This window comes from Lemur catta, chromosome 6 (genome assembly GCF_020740605.2).
Source record: "Lemur catta isolate mLemCat1 chromosome 6, mLemCat1.pri, whole genome shotgun sequence".
Classification (NCBI taxonomy): Eukaryota; Metazoa; Chordata; class Mammalia; order Primates; family Lemuridae; genus Lemur; species Lemur catta.
The window spans coordinates 77,557,177-77,576,436 of NC_059133.1; the positions used below are offsets into that span (position 1 = coordinate 77,557,177).

General features: G+C 35.2%; 1 protein-coding gene across 8 annotated transcripts in view; it reads left to right on the forward strand.

Annotated features, from left to right (window-relative positions):
• DNAI7 (dynein axonemal intermediate chain 7) overlaps positions 1-19,260 on the forward strand; it is a 61,499-nt gene that overhangs the window by 14,905 nt on the left and 27,334 nt on the right. For 6 of the 8 annotated variants that reach the window (XM_045554190.1, XM_045554193.1, XM_045554195.1 and 3 more), the window contains 6 exons: positions 1,068-1,159; positions 3,491-3,592; positions 5,289-5,426; positions 10,811-10,957; positions 13,602-13,705; positions 15,490-15,802. In XM_045554190.1, the coding sequence (XP_045410146.1) occupies positions 1,068-1,159; positions 3,491-3,592; positions 5,289-5,426; positions 10,811-10,957; positions 13,602-13,705; positions 15,490-15,802 (896 nt within the window). The remainder of the gene's footprint in view (positions 1-1,067; positions 1,160-3,490; positions 3,593-5,288; positions 5,427-10,810; positions 10,958-13,601; positions 13,706-15,489; positions 15,803-19,260) is intronic. The other 2 variants (XM_045554192.1, XM_045554194.1) reach the window with 2 other exon arrangements.

The following is a 19,260-nucleotide window of genomic DNA, read 5'->3' on the forward strand; positions in this document are numbered from 1 at the left end:
TAGTACACATCAATCACTTTCAGATATATCTTGAAGTAGGGTTGCCAGATAAAATGCAGGAGCCCAGTACATTTGAATTTCAGATAATCATTGGCTAATTTGGGATAATTTGCCCCATGCAATATTTGGGACATACTTAAAAAAAAGTTTCATTGTTTATCTGAAATTCAAATTCAACTGAGCATCCTGTGTTCTTGCAACCCTATCCTAAAGTGTTTACTGATCAAATTAGAGGCATTGGTGCTGATTGTGCAATAGGAATTCTGAAACTCAGATTCATCAGGTATGGGAAATATTCTTTAGCAAGAAATACAGCAGCCTAAGTTCTTACTGTTTAATAATATTTTATTTGCCAAATTAAAAATGCCAGTTTCATTTGTAAAATACCAAATAAACATTGATAAAAGTGTTGGTTAATTAAAATACCAAAAAGTGATTTAAAAAAAAAATCTAAATATTCCAAGTGTTTGTAGCTTTTAGCATTAAGAACATCTGTAGATTCAGAGTCAGGTTTTTAAAAGACTATCCTCAGGTTCCATGTTGATTTTTTATGTGTAATCTTATAAATTGTTTTTAGAGGACTCCTGATAAGAGTATAATATCAGGATATATATCATGGGGAATGTTTTATTATATTGGATAAAACTCATATTCTTTAATATATATTTTGTATTTTGTTTTTAATAGAGCAAGAGAAGATTAAGATAATCACTTCTGATGATGTAGATGTCACAAAACTATGGAAGTCTTCTGAAGACTTTACCTCCCTTAATTACCCATCATAGATCTATCATTTTTATTGGTTACAATCATCATTGGATAACTATAAACTTTTTGTAGAAGAGAAATATCATTATGGGTCTACTTTTTTGGCTAGAAAGTTTGAGTTGTGTTAATTTTTTGAAGAAAGGAAAGCTAATACTTTTCTCATTTCTACCACATAATAACGATTGTGACTTCTATAAAATATTACACCATCACTACATCTTGAAAATATTTGGAGTAATTTTAAGGACATGAAATATAGTGATCTAATCACTGAAAAAAATTTTTTTTTGGTTCTTTAGAGGAAGCCCGTTTGAAATATGAGAAAGAAGAATTGGAAAGACTTGAAATACAGCGAATTAAGCAAGAAAAATGGCGTGAACTTGAAAAAAAGGTAAATAAACATTAATAATGTTCTTAATGAAGACAATCTATGGCTATCAGATTTGTTGCCATTTAATGTCCTCAGCCCATAGCTACCAGTAATACTTAGGCCTAAATGAACTTAATCCTACCATAAAGTAAGTGACATTATTACCCACATTTCATAGTAAAGGAAATCGAGAAATTAAGCAGCTGATAAGTGGCAGTGCCAGGACTTAGACCTAAGCAGTCTTGCTTCAGAGCCTATGCTTGTAATCGTTAAGCATGCATGAATATGTTTTATACACATTTAACGGAGACCATAAAATATAATTCAAAATATTCAAATTCTACCTCTCTTGTTTTAGTTTTACTTCTCTTTTTCACCAGAATCTGTTACGTCAGTAATTCTGAAATGTTTTGGGCTGAGTGCAGTGGCTTGCGCCTGTAATTCTAGCTCTCTGGGGGAGGCCGAGGTGGGTGGATGCTTGAGCTTAGGAGTTCAAGACCAGCCTGAGCAAGAGGGAGACCCTGTCTCTACTAAAAAAAAAAAAAAAAAAAAAAAAACCAGAAAAAATTAGCTGGGCGTGATGGTACATGTAGTCCCAGCTACTCGGGAGGCTGATGCAGGAGGATCACTTGAGCCCAGGAGTTTGAGGTTGCTGTGAGGTAGGCTGAGGCCACAGCACTCACCTGGGCAACAGAATGAGACTCTGTCTCAAAAAAAAAAAAAAAAAAATACCTACAGCATCTGAGATCAAGATTTAGTGTCCTAAAATTCAGTACAACCAACCATAGGTGAAGAAAGGCAGGTTAAAGTCAGAAACTCAGAGTGAGTACTTTTGGTTTGCGTACAACTATAATGTAGAAAATCCAACTAAATGTCTAAGTTAGCAAAAAAAAAAAAAATGTTTTGGTCTCAGGACAAAACATTAAATGATTAAAAATTGAAGACCCCAAGGAGCTTTTGTTTATGTGGATTACATCTGTCAATATTTACTATATTAAATCCAGTATTAGTGTCTGTCCTATAAAAAAAAATATTAGAAATTCAAAATGATAAATTTAAAAACACCTATTATATTACTAGACATTAAACATTGATAAAATAAACTGTAGTAAACGTAATTAAATACACTAACATTTTTAAAGAAAACTTTTTTTAAGTAGAGAAATAAATGACATTATATTTTAAAAATATCTTTAATATCTGACTTAACAAAAGACAGCTGGATTCTCATATCTACTTCAGTATTCCAACTGTTGGAACGTGTTGTTTTGACTGAGTATATGGAGAAAATCTGGCCTCACACAGATAGGCAGTTGGAGAAAGGAGGAATATTTTAATAGCCTTTCAGATAATTGTGGATATTTTTCTTCGATACTATGCCAAAACTCAACAAGTGGTAGTTTCTTAATGTGGAATGTGAAGCCGTATCAATGAACTTAAAACACATTGCTCTGTCAACATGTTCTGAATAGATCTTGTTTCCATGCATGATTTTGCTATATCATGCATTGCTTCCTTGGAAAAATTTGGTTCACTAAATTATTTGCTTTCAAATGTTGATGTATTTTATTGTTCAGTATCAAACATCACTTGCATTAGTATCTCCAATCAAAACGGAAGTTTTTAAGGATTGGGAAACAGTGATAGATACAAGTTTTCTAAAATTTGACTTTTTGTTTGAAAGCTTGAATTTATCACTGTCAACAAATATTTTGAGTTGTATCCTTGAAGTGGCAGGCTCAATACGTTCATCATTGAGAGAAATTCTGCCAAAATATTCAAATAATTGCACAAATATTTTTTCTCAAGATGATATTGTACTTTGATATACACCAGAAGTGTTTCATGCATACTTCCCGTTTTATCATACCGCCCATTTAATGTTAAGACATGTACTTAGAGTTGAGATTTAATAAAATGAATAATTTTCACCTCTTTATCAGGTCATTCTTATGTAAAACTGGCTCTTTCCCCTCACCTCTCCCTTGGAACTGGTATAGTTTGGGTCTACTGCCTTGATTTGTGCTAAGGCCCCAGCAGTTTTATACCATCTTGCACCATCAGTGCAAATATGCACACTGCAAAAAAGACAAATAATGTCTTAGTATCATTGTGAAAATAGATTTGACCTCACAGATCCCAAAAGAGTTTTGGGGACCCACCAAGATGCTGTAGATCATACTTTGCAAACCACTGTTTCAGATAAAACCTTTTGAAAATATCAGTTACAGTCAAACTAAGTACTCATTTTGAGACTATAATTATATATTTAACCAAGCAAATTTTAGATGCTACTTGTGAAACAAAGCTAAAATTAAAGAGCAAATCAACGTATCTGTACCCATTCAACAGGATCTAGAAAGAAGAAATGAAGAACTTGAAGAACTTTATTTATTAGAGGGTTGTTTTCCTGAAGCAGAGAAATTGAAACGAGATACTAGATTGCTTTCTCAGGTAACACTGATTTCTTGCTTTCTTTTCTTTTTAAGCTAATATACTTTGTCACCACAAAAGAGAATTGTGGTCCAACATCTATTTTGATCCCAAGAAACTGTAAATTTATTTATTTAAAAAAAAAAAAACTCTCATCTGACAAATTCGTTACTTATGACAAAGTAAATTGATGTAACTTTGTAGAAAGCTATTTGTCAGTAATAATATCCTTGAAACGTTTATATACTTTGATTCATTTGTTGGGAATATATACTGAGGAAATTATCCTATATTAAGATGTAGCCGGGTATAGGGACTCACGCCTGTAATCTCAGAGCTTTGAGAGTTTAAGACAGGAGGATTGCTTGAAGCCAGGAGTTTGAGACCAGCCTGAGCAACGTAGTGGGAACCCCATCTCTACATAAAAATCTAAAAGTTCACTGAGTATGGTGACTTGTTCCTGTAGTCCTATTTGCTTGGGAGGCTGAGGCAGAATTGCTTGAGCCCAGGAATTTGAGGTTACAGTGAGCTATGATTGCACCACTTCACTCCAGCCTGGGTGATAGAGCCCGAGTGACAGAAAAACAAAAAACAAAGAAAAAATGTAAAAGCTTTTTGTGCTTAAGGCAATCTAGTTTTGCTCAAAGCAGCATAACTTTGGAAACAATATAGATGAATATCAGGAGAAAAATGAAAAATTTGTTACAATGTGGCAAAAGATTATGGTATAATTTTAAGTGAAAAATGTCAAGTACAATACAATATGATTGCAAATGTAAAATTTGCATGGACTACAAAATGAATTGAAGGACTCAGTATACTAGCTGCTAGTCACAGCTAGCAATTAGTAATAACTTGGGAAGTAGAAATTATACCAAGTGTTAGCTTTTGCAAATAAGAAGCTCTGTGAATAAAGAGGAAAACAAAAGCAAAACAAAACCACTCATAAATAATGTCTTAAAAATAAAAATATGAAAGTAAATGTATGTTTGTTTATCTGAATATTGAGTATTAGAAATTATCTGGATGAAGAAGAATTTGATTATTTTAGAGCTATCTCAAGTTACCTGGCTAAAGCCATCATATGTTTTTGTCTAAATTAGGAAAACTGGTGTAAAAAGAAAATTACAGCCTCAGGCACCTGTGAAGAACTGGCCCCACAGCTCATTCATTAAGGAGATTTCTTGCTAACCTCCATAAGCAAAGACATGCAAATTGTACCTTTGTCTGGTACCTAAAACTAAAGACTATCTGATTCCACACTAGTAGTGAGTTATAAGTCTATCTTACAAGTAACAGAACTGGAGACAACATAGAATCAGACATTCTTCCACCTACCCAGGGACATTTACATAATTGGTACTTCCTTCATGCCCTTATTTTATATAAAATGTAGATTTCTTGGGCTTCACAAGAATGTAGCCACTACCTTATCAGGCCCCTCCACCCCACCTATATCCTTCTCTTTGTATGCCTTTCAAATGCTGAAAGTTTCAACCTCTCCTTCAGAAAAAACAGCCACAGTTTGTCTGCCATTACTGTTTTTCCCAGTGCATCCTCAAAATCTTGGCTTAATAAACCTCCATTGATTGAGATTTTTGCCTCAGTCATTTATTTGGGTTGATACTGGGTTATGAGAACTTATGCTTCAGAAAAGTAATTTAATCTTTGGTTGAATCTTCATCCATGTGAACCTTCAAACAATTTTATTCCACAGTGGAAACATTACATTCAATGTGATGGGAGTCCTGATCCTTCCATAGCCCAAGAAATGAATACTTTCATTAGCTTATGGAAAGAGGAAACAAATCAGACTTTTGAGGAAGTGATTAAGAAGAGTAAACTAGTACTAAATGTAAGTATTTAAGTATTATCCTTTAAATGGTTTATTACAAATAGTCTGATATTGACTCCAAAAATAAAAATAATGTATTATGAGCTTCTGAACTCTTGGCTATAGGGAGAGGTATTTGCTAATCTTTTCATTTTGTTTCTTTTTACAACTCCTAAAAATCTCTTGCCACGTTAGACAAGGTCAATATAACACATAAATGTGAAGTAATCTTTGTCTAATTCAAGCTGAAAAAAAATCAAGTTGCATGCATTTATGTAGATAACTTGTGGGGATTGGGAAAGTGGGTGATTCTATTATCAGCTGAAATTATCCACTGTTCAGTAATTCAGCACCCATGACTTTTAATGTTTACTAGGTGCCAGGCATACACTCTTTTAGGAACAAAGATGAGTAAGACTATCCTAACGTCTATTGCTGCAAATGGGATGGTTAGGCTAGCCCGAGAAGCTTCCACTTCACAATGCACTTAAGAATACTGGGAAAAAATATTTAATGACTTAAATCCGTTGCCTAGTTCATGAAAATGTAAGGGAAAACCTTAGAGGCCATAAAACAATCCAGAGAGTGAGGAAGTCTCAAAGCCAGTGGCTTTCCAGAGATTATCTGCTAACCCCTAGTGGCTTAGCAGTGGTTTAAAGGGCCATCAAGAGGCAGAGCCTAGGGTACATACAAGGTGGCAAGTTGGATCAGAGACCATGTATGGCTGGGAGCCTCAAAAGGTGTTACAGATAATAGGGAAAAAATCCACTCTGCAAAAGGAGATAGGAAGAAGATGTGCTTGGCTCATCTTTAGCTTAGTGAAGGGAAAACAAAGATGTCTCCACTGAGAATTCTTAATCATGAGTGAATCAGAAGCTGGATTGGAAGAATTTACCAGAATACAGCACAGAGACAAAGAGTTGGAAAAGATGAAAGAATAGTTAACAGACATGTCTGATAGAGCAGGAAGGTCTAAAAATGTATAGAAAAGGAGTATCAGAAGGAGATATAGAAGAATGGAAGAAAGACAATATTCAAAGAGATACTGAGTGATAATTTTCCAGAATTGATGAGCTATGAATCCTCAGATTCAGGAAGCCCAAAAAATTTCAAGTAAAAAGAAAAACTTTTTTTTTTATACTTACAACACTTCTGTTACCAAATGTGTATGGAGTTTTCCCACACCAATTCTCCAACTCATCAGACAGCAACTTGGGTGTCTTACAACTCAGTGCTGGTATTTAATGTTACTACTGGAGTTAGTGCAGATCCCACAGGTTAAGGGCTCAGGACCACAAGACTGCCTGTCCCCTTCCAATCCCAAGTCCCAGGTTGTCACCTGTACTTCTGACCAAGCAGCTATAAATCAGGAGTCCCCACTACCCCCTTCTCAGGTTGTTATGGCAAATATTACAGTGAGTGGTCCCGAGGACAAACCGAGCGGCACACGGAGAGTCGGAGAATCAACGTTTATTCGCCGCGGGCTCAGAGGGGTCTCGCCACCAAATTCTGAGCCCCATCTACCTAATTTTTTCCATTTTTATTAAGTTGGGGTGATCCAAGGGGAGGGGGGTCTCAGGTGACAATGCCCGCCAGGTAATAAGTTTAGTGTCTGCATTAGGTAATAGGATTAGTGTTATGCTGATGTGCCAAATGTTAGGTTAGTGATATGTTACATGTACCAGGTGTTAGGTTAGTGATATGCTAATGTGGGTCCTCCGTGGGGGGTGGGGGTCTCAGGCGGCTGCTGTGCCAAGTAATAGATGGGAGTTTTCCTTATCAAGGTTAGGTAAGTTGCTATTATGGCTCACAAATTCAGGGAAACATTTGTTTACATCTACTGGTTTATTACACAGGATACAAATGAACAGCTAGATGAAGAAATACGTAGGGTGAGGGTATGTAGGAAGGGGCATGGAGCTCCATGCCCTCTGTGGGCACACCACTTACCCAGTATTTCAATGTGTTCACTGGCCCAGAAGCTCTCTGAACCCTGTCATTTAGGGGTTTTCTGGAAACCTCATTACATAGGCATGATTGATAAATCATTGGCCACTGATGATTAGCTCTATCTCTAGTCACTCTCCCCTCCCTGGAGGCTGGGGAGTGGAGCTGAAAGTTCCAGCCTCTAATCACACGGTTGATCCCTCTAGCAATCAAGCTGCCATCTTGAAGCTACCTAGGGGCCCATCAAGAGCCACCTAATTAGCAAAAAGTCAGGTATGATTAAAAAAGGCTTGTTATGAATAGCAAAATAGGCTCTTATCACCGCTATTCGGAGGGTTTTAGAAGCTCTGTGCCAGGAGTAGGGGGCAGAGACTTGTTTAGGTTTCTACTCTTAAACACAGCTACCTAATAATAGAAACTAGAAGGAATTCACTCCTCTTATTCCTGTTATTATCCCTTAATGCTTTTTTGCTCCCATTCCTCACAGTATTTTTATGCTTCTTGTCACTGTTGCTGTAGTATACTTCCCCATGTTGCTATAAGACACAGTAACTCTGGACTCTTAAGTGCATACCATGAATTCCCTGATTTCATCTGGACAACAGTGTTATACGATTCATTTTACATTTGAAGAAACATAGATTGTGACTTGCCTACAGTCCCCTATGAGACCTTAGTTGGACCTTGCTCTGACTTTCCAAAGGCCCCAAAGAGTCTTCCATACACTCTGAGGTATTTAAAAGTCAGCTGATTCATACAATGTTCTTGCCACTGTATATCCTCTCTCCCAGGGAGGATGCCATGACATTGTGAACTAAAATAAAATCCTAAGCCCCCCAGGTGACTGAATTGACCCCTTCTTGGCCATGGAGACCCCAGAAAATCCTTAAAACTGAGTTGCTGGCCATGAGGAGAAGGGAGGTCAGACATACCTCGTTATGCCCTCTCCCTTTTGGAGTTACTCTTTGTAATAATGAAATACTAAATCATTAACAGGTCGTAAGGCCATGCAAGACAAAGGGTAAACCACACCTGCAGGCCATCAATTAACAGATTACTTGAGGCTTATCTCTGAGTAACAGACTTCCTTAACTTAAAATATTCCAAGCCTTTAGGCAAAGCCTCATTTCTTCAACCAATTACAACAATTACAAATCAAAGTATCTTTGAACTCACCTATAACCTGCTAACCACCCCCTCACCCCACCCCACCTCCACCCCCGCCACAGATGTCCTGCTTTTCAGGCCAAACCAGTGTACACCTTCCATGTGTTGATTTATGATTTTACATGTAATTCCTGTTTCCATGAATGTATAAAATCAAACTGTAACCCAGCTGCCTTGGGCACATATTCTCAGGACCTCTGATGCCAGTTTAGGAATCTGGTACTCTGCAATTAGCAGGGAGGCAGTGGGAAGTAGCACTAGAAATTCACCAGTCATGAGTTGAAGGGACATCTTCCTGTTAAAAGAACATGGAGTACAGAGTAGAAGTAATAAATAACAGGGAAAATGGGAAAAGGATAAGTAAAACAAAGCAGGAGACAGAAGAGGAGAGTAATCCCATTAAAGCAACCTAAAGCAAAAAGCCACAAAAGGGATAGCCAGATTTGCATAGCAGTAACAAGGAAATGACCCTATAGTGACCACCAAATTCTGAATTTTCAAACTCATATATGGCACCCAATCTATGCCAAGCTTTGGAAATATTAACTTGGTGAGTTCTCATAATAACACTGAAATTGGCACCATTAACCCAATTTTTAAAATGAGGAAGTTGAGGCACAGAGGTGTTAAGTTTAACTTGCCCAACTCCATACTGCTAGTAGGAAGTAGCTAGGATGGAAGCCCAGCATTCTTGGTTGAGCCCTATGCTACTGTGCTTATTCTTTTAATTTAGAAATTTTCTATGTATTTTCTGTGTCAGTATTCACAATTAAATTTTGCTGCTTACTAGTTGTTCCTTGATCATCCTGTGCCTCGGTTTCCTCATCCATAAAATAGGCACAATAACAGTATCTACCTCATAGAGTTATGACAAGGATTAAATGAATTAAAACATATAAAGCATTTGGAATAGCTCCTGGTACCTAGTAAGCATTCAGTAAATATTAGTAGTTTTTCTCCTCCTCCTTGTTGTTATCACATTGTTGTTGTTATTCCTATTATTCTGTTAAAGGGAAAAAAACCAAACTCTGTAAAGAGGGGCTAGGTGCAGTGGCTCACACCTGTAATCCTAGCACTTCTGGGGCCAAGTCGGAGGATTGCTTGAAGCCAGGAGTTCAAGACCAGCCTGGGCAATAGCAAGACCCCATCTCTACAAAAAAAATCCAAAAATTAGCCAGGTTTGGTGGCTCATACCTGTAGTCCTAGCTACTCAGGAGGCTGAGGTGGGAGGATTGTTTGAGCCCAGGAGTTTGAGGTTGCAGTGAGCTATGATGATGCCACTGCACTTTAGCTCAGGCAACAAAGCGAGACCTTGCCTGAATGAATGAATGAATGGATGGAGGGGTTTATTCTGAATGGAATATGTGTTTCCAAGGCCTGGGGATCCATGCCCAAGAAGTCTTGAGCAAGTGGTCCCAAGGCAGTTGGGTTACAGGTTAGTTTTATACATTTTAAGGAGATAGGAATCACAGGTAAAATCATAAATCAACACATGGAAAGTGTGAATTGGTTTGGCCTGAAAAGGCTAGACATCTCAAAAGAGAGGGGGCTTACAGATTATAGTTGGGTTTAAAGATTCTTTGATTTATAATTGGTTAAAGAGATGAAGCTTTGTCAAAGGGTTGTTTTAAGATAACATAGACAAGTCTGTTAATCAGAGACAAGCCATAATATACTTACTCAAGTGTTCCATTAAGCAAATCGGTGGCTTTCAGGTGATTTAACCTTTGCTCTGCATGGCCTTAGGTCCTCCTGTTAATAATTTAGTATCTTGTCACAACGTATCTGTTTTGTCAGTCTTATGATCTCTATTTTAACATTAATGCTGGTCGGTTGTTGTATCTAAACTCCAAAAGGGAGGGGGTATAACAAGGCATGTATTAATACAGCCTCCTTCCCTTCATGGCCAAGAACTCAGTTTTAAGGTTTTTCTGGGGTCCAAGAAAAGGTCCATTCAATTGGCTAGCGGGAGGGGAGTAGCTTATGATTTTATTTTAGTTCACAGTTCCACAGTCTTAGGTAATAGTAAGTTGTGACTCATCTGTCAACTTGCTAATGAAACTCTGTCACACATAATTAAAAATACTAAATGAGAGAGTTTTAGGGGGAAATGTTTATTTCTCCATGATCTTAAATTACAGAATGAATATAGGAAGGGATTTCTATATGTTTTACTGGAGATAAGATGTGTTCCTGAATTCAAATTTGATAGAATATCCTCTTTTTCACTTTTCCTTTGAGTATTTGTCAGAGGATTAATGTAAATAATCTGTTATTCTGTTACTTTGTAGTTAATTGGGAAATTGAAGTTAATTTTATTGGAAACTCCACCATGTGATTTGCAAACTAAAAATATAGTACAGTACCAAGAATCAATTGTACAACTGCAAGAACTCCTCCACCTTAAATTTAATGTAGCCACAGAAATACTTCTCAGAGTAAGTGTGATGTTTTGCTTAAACGTTACTATTTACTTTTATGAGAGTTAACATTTTATGCTACATAACACAATAATCCAGTATTAGGGTTTTTTTTTTAAAAAAAAAACGAGATTGTGGAAAAGTCAGTAAAATAATTTAAAGTGTGTATATTTATCCAGATTTAACTGTCAATATTTTATTTTTAAAGAAATAAAATGTTATAAATATAGCTAAAGTCTAGTTTTTTTTACACTTCACAAAGTTTACTAAGTTCACTATGAAAATAAATTTATAAAACATTACATATTAGATATTCACTGTAGATAAATCAGTTGGTACAAGATTATAACTATTGATAGTTACTCTGTTTTTCTCTCTTTATTTTGAAAATACTATATTCGAACATGAAGTTGGAAGAATAGTACCATGAATCCCCATATGCCCTCTACCTAGATTTGGTAATTTTTTTAGATTTATAGAGTTATAATTGATAGACAAAAATCAATAATTTTAAAATATTTTATAATATTTGCTTTATCTCTATCTTTACTTTGGTACCATTTGAAAACTGTAGATATTATGGGACTTCATCTCTGAATATCTCAGCACTAAGATCCAAACAACCACAAAATCATTATTATACCTAAGAAAATTAATAATAGTATCTTTTAATATTCAGTTCATATTTAAATTTTCCCTGATTTCCCCTGAATGTCTTTTATAGCTGTTTTTATGTTGTTTTGTTTTTTAAATCAGAGAACAATCTATACTCTACACTGTTTTTGGCTATCTTGTCTTTTGGTCACTTTTGGTGTAAAACACCGCCCTTTGTAGATCCTTATACAAAGATGTAGAATATGTTCTGATTACAAAAAGTATTGCAAAGAAAGCTTAACATCACTAAGTTTATTGTTAGCAGTGATATTCATATTATAACTTTGCAACTGTTTTTTGTAGATTGTAGAACAAAGGAAATAAGGAAATGTATTATCAAGATTTTTATTTTAAGAGAAAAGATACAAGGAAATTATAAAAAATCTATAAAAGGAAATTATTAAAAAAAGTACTGTAATGTTACATTTGAAATGGAAAATCAGTATGAACCAGGTTTCTTTGTATTTCATAAAAAGGAAGCAAGACTGATTAGAGTAAATGGTGGTTCCAGGTCTGGGCAGGAAAAGTGAAAGATAAGGCTGGATTATCTTATTGTGCTAGAAAGCAAGTAAATGCTCAGAGACTAATGGATCATATCAAAGGAACAGAGACTAGCTTAAAGAGGTGGAGGCCAATTTTGGAATAATTTGAATATCAGAAAGAATAATGATTATAATTAATTATAGCACATTGAATAAATTAAAAAGCCATGAGTCTGTGGTGATACTTTTAAAAGGAACGGAGAAAGTGGGATGAGGAAGAATAGCTCTTTATAGAAGAATGCCATCTAACTAATGTGAAAGGAATAATAAGTTAGAAAATCACCATTTTTCAATGCCCAGTGTAATAATTGATTCAGATAAGGATCCTTAGTGGCTACCTAAATGATTAGGGAAAAACTTGTTAAGGAACGTGTTGTTCTCAGAGTGCCAGAGTATTTGACCTCATATTACTTACTGGTTGGAGAAAATGTACTTTACCATGGGGAGATGTAGTAGTCAACACTTTAACCAAGTGATCAAGTCTTCACCCTTAATAGTGGGACATCGTATGCCTCCTGATGAGATGCAGTATGAAGAGCACAACATAACCTATAGTGCCTTCTTGCTAAAAATGGTTGGTCTAAATCTAATTAAACCCCTAGACCTTCCAGTGTACAAAAAATAAAGGGTACAGAGGAGCTACTTAAATGATATCATGAGGAAACAATCATCTAAATTTACAATGTGGAACAGTTCTATAGAACAATTATTCTGAACACTTCAAAAAGTTAAAGTCACAGAAAACAAAAAGTGTGGGGAAATAATCACTTTTTAAAAAAAATTAGCAATCAGTACAATCCCCAACACTTTTAATTTGTTACATTATAACAACCAAGCACATATTAAATGACTTAAACCCTTTATGAGAGCTGATTTCTGGAGCAGTAGGCATCAAACTATATTAGTCTTTATTTAAAAAATTTCAAGAACATCCTTAAATTTTATGTTTAATATTGGATATCAGGTATTGGATTAGCAAAACACATGACTCATCTGGATTCCATAAACAGGATATTTTGCTTTCTAAACTTAATATGTTCATAAATAGGCTTTCGTAGTAGAACAGTCTACATTTTAATAAAATACAGGTAAAGAAGCATGTGTATAGTTAAAATGGAAAGTCATGATTCTGATGTTAAGATTGAAAAAGGTAATATTCTAGTAATCCACAGGTGCCACCTGTATTTCTCAAAGCAACAAAACTAGTAAAAAAAAAAAAAAAATTAAAAAGAGAAACTGAGCGGAAAAGGAGAGGCATATTTGATTAGGTAAATACATTTGCATCCTTTAGAGGATTTCTAAAAACAATTCTTTCTCGTTTTGATGGAACCTTATTTTTACCCAAGTTATACCCTTTTAGGTAATTAGTAAAGGAAATCCAACACATAAGTGAAGAAATAACTTATCAAAGTTGCATAATTTCTGAGGCCTGTGGCCCTTTATAATGGTTTCTTTTTCTCTTACAGCAAGCTAGTACTTTAGCAGATCTGGACAGCGGAAATATGGAAAAAATCATTCAAGATGAAAATGTCACTCTGTATGTATGGGCAAACCTCAAGAAGAATCCAAGGTACCCCTGTGGGTGATACTTCCCTGTAGGTGGAAAGACATTAAAGTCGTGATTGCCAGGCAGGTGCCTGCTGCCTAATAGCAGGATATACTTGGAAAAACCCAGGTTAGGAAGTCAGCCAACTGGGGGTTTGAATCACAGACCTACCATTTACTTTAGGCAAGTTACTTAGCCTTGATGAGCTTCAGTCTGTCATCAGTAAAATGATGATTATATTACTTAATAGGATAGGACTGAGGATTAAATATTAGTGCATGTAAAAGTTAGAGCATAATGTCTAGTACAAATATACATGCATGCTGTAATCCCATCACTTTGGGGGGCCAAGGTGGGAGGATTGCTTGCTGCCAGGAGTTTGAGACCAGCATGGGCAACATAGCAAGACCCCATATCTAAAGAAGAACAAACACAAAAAGACAAATATGTATGCAGTAAATACAAAGTCTTCCCCTTCTTTTCACTCACTTAATCCCAGTTCCCCTCAAAAAAGTAGAAGTGGTAGGTACTTTCCACTTAGCAATCTGGAACTTAAAAAAATATATATTTATCTTTCTGAACTGTTAAAAATAATATATTTTGTTATTTTTTAGACTTTTATGTGATGTTTTCCCAATTGTTTTCAACAAAGAAACATCTTTCTGAGGGATGATAATGATAATGACAAATTCATGATCACTTGGTTGCTGCTTGATCTTAAACATTTCAAATTAATTGCATTAGTAGGGCAATGAGTTTTAGGGGAAAATTACTAGAATAAAAACTAGAAGGCCTCAGTTCTGTTCCCAGCTCTGAAAAGACTACTCATATGACCTTGAATAAAATTGGACTTTATTTTTGAAATTAGTAAAAGGAAGGAACAAAATATTTTTTAAGTTCCTTCCATTTGCTACAAAATACTCCTTGGTTTTATCTAATCAGAGACAATTTTCATTGTAAGATATGTCATGTACAGAAGAGTAAAGAAACTTAATCAGTATAGTTTTCAAAGATAAAAGTAAAATGAATAGCTCTGTACTCTTTACCTAGGTTTAAGAAGAGAATTGGGGTGGTATCTTTTAGTAAGATAAGGAATATTGGAGGCAGAACAAATTTTATTTTGATGGTGATGGTGGGTGGGAGTTGTAAGGATGAGTTTGGTGCTGGATTTGTTAAGTTTAAAGTACTTATGAGATATCAAAGTACAACTGGCTGAAGGCTTTGAGGTAGAGTATATTTCAGGGAGTCATCAACATATAGATCAATGGTTCTTAACTTTGGGGGAGTCACAGATTCTTTTGAACATCAAAAAATTACATATGCTCACACACATGGAAGGGCACTTTTGGACCTCTTAATGTCCATTTGGAGATGCCTCTTCCCCCTACCCCACCCCAGGAAAAATAAGACTCAAGTTAAAAAAAAAACAAAAACCCTGATAGTATAATAATTGAGTCCACAGAAATAATAATATTTAGAGTATGTGTGTAGAGGGAGAAGAGAGGAGGGCTTAGGATAGAGCGATGAGTAACATCAGCATTTAGGAGATGGTTAGGAAGAAGGCCATACAGAAGATACTGAAGGAGCTGCCAGAGATGGAGGAAAAGAGTGGAGTTAGGGATCCCAAGACAGTGTTTTGAGAACATTAGTGTCAGCAACTGGGTCCATATGCTACAAAAAAATGCATATATATGGTTGGGACTCAACACCAGAGCGAAATTAAAGTGGAGACTGCTTAGGTATAAATTTGAAACAGAACTGGAATTTCCTAAGCTATCATCTTTTTTGTTAAAATTAATTATTAACAGGTACAGAAGTATCAGATTCTCTGAAACAGAAATTGGATTTGAAATTCCAAGGATATTAGCAACAAGTGACATTGCTCTACGACTCCTACATACTCACTATGATCATGTTTCTCCTTTGCAACCTGTTCCAACACCATCAAAAGAAGAACATGCTGCCACAATAAATGAGTTTTTCAAAGATGAACTTAAGAATGTAGAAAAAGCAGTCAGCAAAGAGGACCATAAAGAGTCTGAACCACAAGAAAGTGGGTCTAAGTTAATTTATGAGGAAGACATAAAAGCTGAGGAACAAGGTGATATTGAAGTACAAATGGTAGGACACATTTAAATATATAATTTTTTTCTTCATGCAACATGTGTTATTAGATTACCTTGAAGTATTCTCAAGATTTTTCCTAAACTAGAAATGGTCTGAAAACCACTAGCCACTTTCTTGCCAGTGCCTCAGTTTTTAATGTGATCTTTTTTTTTTTTGCCTTTCCTTGCTAGTCACGTCATGGTTGAGCCAGTAGCTTCAACATCCTAAAGTTTAGCACAAGAATTCCTCATTTTTATATTAGGTACATTCTTGGGAAGTTCTGATGGCCTTTAATTTTTATGTATTCATTAATATTATATATTTCAAACTCAAGGGAACTTGCCATTAAATGGAAACTTGCAGTAAATATTTTCATAAACTGAAGGATTATCTGACATCACTTTGTTATTTCCTCAGCTTTTGGTTCTGTAAGAAAGTATTTTATAAAAATCGATTTTCCTAAAATACTGTATTCTTCTCTGAAAACTTGACGTCTTTAGATATAACATATTATTTGAGCAATTTAAGAATCATATTCCTTTAGTTGGTTTCTGTTCTTTTTTCTATTGCCAAGATTTTCAAGCTATTTACTTATTATGTCAGAAAAATTGTCTCTTGAGAATTTAGTAATACTTTTGCAGAGCTAAGCAGCTTATTAGTTTAGCCATAGTCCATTTACATGTTAAGAGGGGCCAGAAATATTGGATTTTTCTACAAGTGCTTAAGACGTGAAATGTATAGGTTTATTGATTCATTTCTTTGAACAGAAGAAAGGGTTAATGATTAGACTGAATACAAATTTAAAATCAATAGGAATTATTACATATTCTAAGAACATATGTCATTTAAAACTTCCATTTTAAGTATTACACCAGTCTCAAAAATTATAGACTGTATAGGAATATAAATAACAATAGAAAATGATATGATAATTATAGGTACAAAGAATAATATTTAAAATCTGATTACAACCATGTAAAATTTTAAAAGGCATAGAAGAGAAGAACCCAGAAACCTGTGCATACTTGGTATTTTAGAGAGGTGAAAAATGAGTGACTTACTCTTCTTTAAAAATTTGTCATTTTTGTTAAAATGTTCTTTGTCCAATAAGATTGTTTTTAAAATCAAAATTTCATTTTAACTCTCAGGTAGCATAATAGCTTTACTAGAGTTCAGTAACATCTCCAGTTCTCTTCCCTTTCCTGGACATATGGAAGGGTTATATTCCACTCCCCCTTGAAGTTAGGCACGATCATGTGACTCACTTTAGCTAATAAGACGTGAGTGGATATGACAGACTGATTTCTAAAGGGCAAAAAAAAAAAAAAGAATGAGTAAACAGGCCCTAGACTTAATGTTATTTCAATATGCACTAGAAAACCAAAATGAAATCCCACTAACTTAAAATTTGTCAGGATTTGTGATTTTAAATTCATGAAAACAAAGAACAAATAAAAAGTTATCAAAATTGTTATGAGTATGAAAAGAGTATCTAAAAATATTTGGTCTTGATCTGATCAAAATTTTGGATAATTTCGCCCCCCCAGCCAAGTTCTTTGATCATAATTAATATTTTATGGAAACCCACCAATATTTCACATAAGAATTTCACATTAATAATTTAAAAATTTTGAAATAATTAGAAACCATATAATTTGAACCATTACTTAAATTTACATGACTAAAGCAATTCTTTCTTATGCACATGTCTCAATTAAAGTGGCCTCATGCAGTAACAAGATTTATTATAGTTCCGTTAATTTTGGCAATAGTTTTACATTAAAAATGTAAGCATATGAATTCACTACAATACTGAACACAGTGCATTTACATATTCTTCTCAAGATTTGTCACCTAGTAGACAGACATTTCCTTCACTCTCAGCCAGTGGGCTTGAAAGTACTGAACTAAGCTTTTCTCGCTTTGAATGGCCCTTACCACTAAATTAAACTACATCAGTTTTTGTTATTATTTAATTTTATACTGAACAGTTTCAGCTTATAATGGTGACTAAAGGTATGCAAATGCTAATGCAGAAAATGCCACAGATGTACACCAAGGAAAAGCATACTGGATGGTAAAATGCACATTTTATGTACTATTGAGGCCATCTTCAAATAGTCTAGGAAACCCAGAGTAAAGACCAGCAGGCAATTAGTGATATGGCAGAAATAATCATACTTTATGAAAAGCAATATAAACTTCTCCAGAGCCTGGGAAGCTTGGCCAAGAACTGTGTGAATGGTAGATGGAGGAACGTGGCTGGGGGAACTTTATGATATCAGGGGATTTCAAAAGAGAAGTGTGATTGCCTAAAAGATGAGAATGATGTTGATTCAATTAGCACATGCCCCCCTCCACCCCATTTCCAGGAACGAATCCTCTCACTACCACCAACAGGCACATGTATAGATGCTTATGCTTATGTTGTGTGCTCTATCATTCTGCAAGAAACCCCACAGCAGTCTGAAAAAGCGAATATGAATAACACTGAAGTATATGTGATTTCCCCAGAAGCAGAAGAATTCCCATAGTAGAGGTGAAGTGTACCAAGGCAGGAGGGGAAAGCCATCTCCTGTGCTGAAGGAAGGTTGGGGAAGAGCAGTAAGTGACTGTCTAGAGTGAAGAATCTCCCAACTCAAAACCACTTGTCACACTAAGCTGGGTAGAAAAAGAGAGAGAGCGCGCAGACTCAAACAATTGTCAGCTGGCCGTACACTTGCCACAGATTCTGAACAGTGTCAACCACCTTTTTGTAAGTGTGAGTAGACTGCAGGGAGCAAAAGTCACTGGATTCATAAAGACAACCCACAGCTCAGAAGGGGAAGACAAAGATAATTGGATAGAATTTCAGGGGGAAAGATAAGAGAAATTATGGATAAAAATAGGAGGTTCAATATCTACATAAAAGAAGTTCCAGAGTCAAGAATGGAAAGGATGAGTTGGACATAATAATTGATGCTGGAACAACTGGCTAAGATTTAAAATAAATTTTGATTCTTATTTCACCCTATAGACTAAAAATAAATATCAGCTAGATTAAATGTTTCAATATAAAAACAAACTAATCAAAACTCATAAAGATAAAAGTACTTGAAGAGAGCATAGGAAAGTTATTTTATTATCTTTACTAAGAAGGCCTGCCTTATCAGTGTATCAAAACCAAAACCATGAATGAAAAAGATTAATTGGATTCAAACATTTGTACAGGCCCAGTAAACCTCATTATAAACAAAATTGAAGGACAACAGACTGGGAAAAATATTTCAGCATATGTAATAAAGAGTTAATATCCTAATATAAAGAATTTGTATTATACAAGCCCTTTCTTGCGTTCTTCCTTTTGCTCTCTTTCTGCCTGCTGCGACAATGGGTCTGGTTGTCATCTGTGGTGTATGTATCATGCTTTGTAAACCTATATTTTGCTCTGTAATCCTATCTTTCTCTCCTCAATAAACCTCATTTTTGTGCTT